This window comes from Carex rostrata, chromosome 3, assembly GCF_964058835.1.
Source record: "Carex rostrata chromosome 3, lpCarRost1.2, whole genome shotgun sequence".
NCBI classification, from domain to species: Eukaryota; Viridiplantae; Streptophyta; class Magnoliopsida; order Poales; family Cyperaceae; genus Carex; species Carex rostrata.
The window spans coordinates 11,053,258-11,058,646 of record NC_135920.1 but is presented as its reverse complement, the minus strand read 5'-3'; the positions used below and the strand labels follow the sequence as shown (position 1 = coordinate 11,058,646).

The window sequence follows — 5,389 nt, the reverse complement described above, 5'->3', positions numbered from 1 at the left end:
CAAAGTGCAATTGCCATAACACTGGCTATAATATCCATAGACCATAATATTCCCAATCTGAAGTGAACGGATTCGATTAAACTATTAAACTATGTATATTAAATATATAGCTCGTTAATGACCGAGCTGGCTCGTGCCGAGCCAGGCCAAACTCAAAACTCATTAATTCTGGCTCGAGTATGTCGTGAGCGAGCTAATTTTAACTCGATCCACTAACGAACGAGCTGTTACCGATCGAGTCACGAACGAATACCAAGCGGGCCACGAGCCACGAGCTTTTTTGCCAGTCCTACACACCAGGGGTTGTTTCATAATACAACTAAATTTGGGTATGTAAAAGCATTATTCAAAAACATAATAAAATTTTCTCCTACCGGAAGTTACAGTAATAAGAAATGGCGCCAAGCCGCCAGTATACGAGACTATGACAGATAGAAGCAATAATCAACCAACAATCCTTGCTTCACTGAGCTGTCCTAAAAGCAAAAACAGCGAATTTACATTATTCCTCTTCTTTTACCCATTCAACTGCAAAAAGAAGCGCTAATCATAAAGGCCCACCCTTTTTCCTGACGGCGGGGGGTAAAATAAGTGGCGAAAGTCAGAATCACAGCAAAAGATGGCAGAATACTGAAAACAAAGAAGAAAAATTATTGCAAAGCCTGCTTTCGCTTTCATGTGCCGCTGTACTAAAAGCTTACCTGTTGCATTGCATCCCTCCTAGTTCCTCTTCATGGTGATACTACTCTCTGTATCCTCTCCTCCGTTGGATGAGAAAGAATGAAGGTATGATCTCAAATTGTTATTAAGGATTCTGTTATTAGAGAAACAAGATCTGATCTTAGCTTAAATGATTGTGTGAGTGTTGATTTCACTACTGATTTTTTTTTTTCGCAATCAAGTTTTTGTGAGTATGTGTACACGGTACACCCACAACAATGATGTTTCCTGCTTTTCTTTATGCGTTGAAGCTTTGCATCTGTGCTCCGTTTAAGAATTTTACCAATTGAATTAGTTTGAACATTGTCTTTTTACTGATTAACTCGTAATTTAATTCAATAATAGAAGTCTTTTTTTATATGAATATTGACTATGAGGTGTTCGACAAAATGCAGGTAGAGAATAAGCCGTTTGAAGAATCTTTGTCTTTCTGCAGATCAATCCACTCAGTAATAGTTTTCATAAGACAAAAGCATGGCCGGGATATTACAGTACTTGGATTTCAATCAGGGCAATGTTGTAACACCTCGAAAATTGCCATATTTGCACAGAAGGAATACTGAAGGTATGTTAATTGAGAGTGAGACACCACTTGATACTTTAAGGCATTTATTTCATAAAACTACAGATTCCATTACAGCTTTGTTGATCAAGGCACAGTTGATACTGACTGAAACTTCAACTCGTACATGTCTGTATTCCTAAATTACTTTTATTTGGTTGATCTAATGTTTAGGTCTGCTACCCAATTGTGTAGCTGATGTTATATCAGTAAAATATAATATATCTATCAAGAAATCTAATTTTGGTGCGAAACTGTATCCTTTGGTGGGGACTCATATAGCAATGTTTTTTTTTAAATATGTTAGGCTTGAAATTTCTACGTTCTGTCCGCTGCTTTGCATAAAAGTACCGAGACTTTTAATTCATATATGTGGCATCATATTTCAGGTGTAGAAGCTCCAAGGAACAGTGTTGAATTTACTTCAGAATCATGTCAGAGCAACAGCGTGGTCCATGATGATATACCAGTTAGTTAATGTTACCTTTAAATTTCATCAGTTAGTTGTTCTATTATCCAAAGGAATAGTGTTGGGATCACTATTTGATTTTTTTTTTTCTAATTTTATGGGATTCTTAGTTTCATACCGTCATACAAAAAATACTAAAAGTTAGGTGAATAAAATTAATTCGTATGTCTAAACAACAGTGACGCATTAATAATAATATATAAAACCTAAGCTAAATAAGTATAAGGTTGGTCAATTTTTTGGTAAGCCTTTAATAAAATATATGCTTTCCTCTTTTCCTATGCAACATATAACATCAAAATAACCAAAACTAAATTCACTTAATTTTTTTCTGCACATTTTTTATTCCAAGTGTGACAGAAGAAGACCTAAGCAATGAAATTAATAATTGATAATTGTCATAATGCCATAACATATAGTATAAACTTTTTATTGTAGTACTCTTGCCATATGAGGCATTGCTCTAAATCGAGCTTCTGTGCTAACAACGCACCTATGAAGAAATTGATTGAAGAGGAGATTTCCAACAAAGCAACTGATTATTCTAGAAGACCAAGTGTAGTAGCCCGATTAATGGGTATGGAGCCGTTACCAAAAGAAACAAACAAGGGACCAATACAAAAAATAGATCCAATTGAGGCCAGTACTTCATCTTCTAGAAACAGAAGCAAGACAAGGCGCGAATTATTTCACTCAAAGCCTCACTCAAGAGAACACCCACAAGAAGAGGCCCTTCAGAAATTCAAGAAGGAATTTGAGGCATGGCAAGCTAGTAAGCTTCTAGAACATTCCAGAAGTCTCGAGTTGGAAAATTTCAGCAAACAAAAGTTTGTTCAATCCCTATCCTTCAATGAAACAAAGAAAGGAAAAGAAACCTTTTCCGAGGAGAATTCTAAACCCCGATCAGATTTGATCCATTTACCGACTGGAGAGACCTCACCAACAAGGATTGTGATCCTTAAACCCTGTTCTGAGATGGCATTTGACATGGAAGAATCAACAATACCATCACCTGAGATAATGAAAAGGGAAAATAACATGACGGATTTTCTAGAGGAGGTAAAGAATAAACTTAAACTAGAAATAGAAGGGAAATCTAAAAAAGAGAAAACTGACCCGAAGCAGATTGCGAGAAGTATAGCAAACCAAATAAGGGAGACAGTAGTACAAGACTTGAATGGTACACTCACCCGGTCAGAGTCAGCCAGGTCATATGGAAAAGGTGCCGTTAATTTGCAAGAGAATGGGGACACAAAGAGTTTGTTGTCAGAGAAAATAAAGAGTGTGCTAAAGAGGGAGATAGAAGCTGCTGCTCCTTTGAGGAGTACAAAACCAACATATGAGGTTAAAAAGAGGGGCAAAAAGGTAAAAAACCGGGAAGAAGCAAAATCAACAACCCAATCAGACACAAAATCTTTTGAAGAAGGGGAAGCGTCACCAAGGAATCTTGTGAGATCATTTTCGGCACCGGTATGGTTACAACCAGTAGATTTTTGGTAATTTTTACCGAGCCGCTTTAAGATTTTATCTAGATTCTGATCTGTAGAATTTTGTAATGACAGGTATCAGGTACGGCCTTTGTGAAGCTCCTGTCAGAAGAGCCACATGTGTCGGTGAGGGCCTGCTTGCGGAGAAAGCATGAGGCAGGGTGTGAGCATGAAGGGAAAACAAGAAAGGATGCCTTTGCAGCCAACAGCAGGGTTGGAAATTTTACACACAATCTCGGATTGAGGAGGTGGCTTTTTCGCAAGAGGATCCAATCAGCAGATGAGGAGACTATGGAGGGTTTTATGCCGGTACGGAATTTTGTGACGACACCATCCGTGATCATGAATTCAGGATTCGTGCAGGTTTGTTTTAGATTGCAAGAAGTTTAGGTTCTTTTTTTTTGGTGCTGGTGTTATGAAGTGGCTGAACTAGATGAGATTGATACCAGTATGAACTGGTTGTTATATAAGTTTGCTGATACACCTGAATAAATGAGTCCATGCAGTATGAATCTAAACCAAGGATTAAGATCTTGAGTTTTGATACCATGCTGATCAGTTCTAGTACTGATCTGCATATCTACCGGTACCTGTAAACTAGCCTCTTTCTCCTTTTCTTTGCCTCTGAATTTCTCCCTGATTTTTAGACATTGTGATAGGGATCAATGATCTAATAATTTTGTCAACACCAACAAGGTATAATGGTCAATTGGATAGCGTGCAACTATTTTGTCTTATATTTTCTTTGATTTCATGAGAATTTTTTTTTTAAGTTATTGAGTTCATTTGGTGTTATGATATGGTGACAGGAAAACTTTACAGAGGTACCGCCGAGTCCAGCATCTGTATGCAATAGCCCCAGGGATGAGATGTGCAGGGGTGGTTACCCAAGTCCTGTGTCCCCACTGGATGCTTCTTTCGCTGACGAACATTTTTCGACAGTAGCATCTAAAGAGATGCTACCAATCAGTCCCAGTAATATTTGTTTTCCTTCTTTTTTCTGTAAATTTTTTTCTTCCTTTTTGTGTTTTCCACCTTTTTTTTATCTCAAAATATCAGAAGATACTAATTCTTGCTTCTCTATCTCTTACAGCACCAAGCTTGTTCCAGGAACAAGTCAACCTCAGTAAACCTTACAAACCTAAAATCGAAAAAATTATAACTGCTGCAACCACCACACCAGAAAGCCATGAGAAGTCCTATGTAAAATCTATCCTTGTCAATGCCGGATTGTACGAAAACCAGAAACTTAATCCAGATATTTCAAGGTGCGACATGCTCACCATGCCAATTCCAAAATGGGTTTTTGACAAAGTAGAGGAGATCTTCACATCAACTGATGATTCAGAAATGGGACCTGCAGTAACCCACAAAATACTATTTGATTTAACCAACGAGGTGCTAACCAAGGTTTTGCCATTCAAGAAATGGTACATGGGTGTTCCACATGGCAGGAGGTTATTGGACGAGTTGTGGTGCCGGATAGAAAGGCTGATCCAGCCAGATGAGGATGTATCGCGTTCTCTGGATGGTCTGATTTATGGAGATTTAAGAGACAATTCTTGGTGTAATGCGTTTAGCCAGGAATTGAACGAGTTAGAAACAGAGATTGGATTGGAGATATCAGATGAATTGATTGAAGAGCTCTTTTGGGATGCACTCGTCAACATTGGTGAGATTACACACAAATAAAGGAGCTAGGAATGTACATTTTTACTGTAGATGTTTTTAATTGGGCGAACTTGTATTTTTCTCATAGTTGCTCGATTAATTCCGATTGTGGTTCTGATTGTGGTTGTAAATTGTGTTGTATGTTTATAGTTGACAAATTTTTAATTTCTTAGACAGTGGAGTCACTAAAAGAAACAAAAACCAGAATGACGAGGAAAAAAAAAAATTTAGAAAACTGCCTTGTCCTGTTCCATCTAAGGTTCATTTTACATAACATAAAAAGGTCTACACCGTAACTGTGAGTGTGTGTGTGTGTGCCTACGGGCTAATGTAAAAAAAACAAAAAAACACCGTAACTGTAGATTTTATTTCACCACACCATGTTTTCCTGTTATTATTACACACTATTTACAGAACATATACACATAGAACAACTCTACATGTTCACCAACAGAGTTGTGGAGATTACATCTTTCTGAG

General features: G+C 37.5%; 1 protein-coding gene across 1 annotated transcript; it reads left to right on the top strand.

Moving 5' to 3' along the window:
* The first annotated feature begins 556 nt into the window (after positions 1-556).
* On the top strand, positions 557-5,082 carry TRM26 (RB1-inducible coiled-coil protein). The gene is made up of 7 exons (XM_078299415.1): positions 557-786; positions 1,116-1,285; positions 1,672-1,751; positions 2,190-3,221; positions 3,314-3,601; positions 4,048-4,213; positions 4,332-5,082. Exons 2-7 carry the CDS (start codon positions 1,195-1,197, stop codon positions 4,928-4,930), a joined length of 2,256 nt encoding a protein of 751 aa, XP_078155541.1. The 5' UTR covers positions 557-786; positions 1,116-1,194; the 3' UTR covers positions 4,931-5,082.
* The last annotated feature ends 307 nt before the right edge of the window (positions 5,083-5,389 follow it).

Coding starts and splice junctions, on each gene's coding strand:
- TRM26 (XM_078299415.1), top strand. CDS start 1,195: ATGGCCGGGATATTACAGTACTTGGATTTCAATCAGGGCAATGTTGTA. Junction 3,222..3,313: donor TGAGATCATTTTCGGCACCG/GTATGGTTACAA, acceptor TTGTAATGACAG/GTATCAGGTACGGCCTTTGT. Junction 4,214..4,331: donor GATGCTACCAATCAGTCCCA/GTAATATTTGTT, acceptor TATCTCTTACAG/CACCAAGCTTGTTCCAGGAA.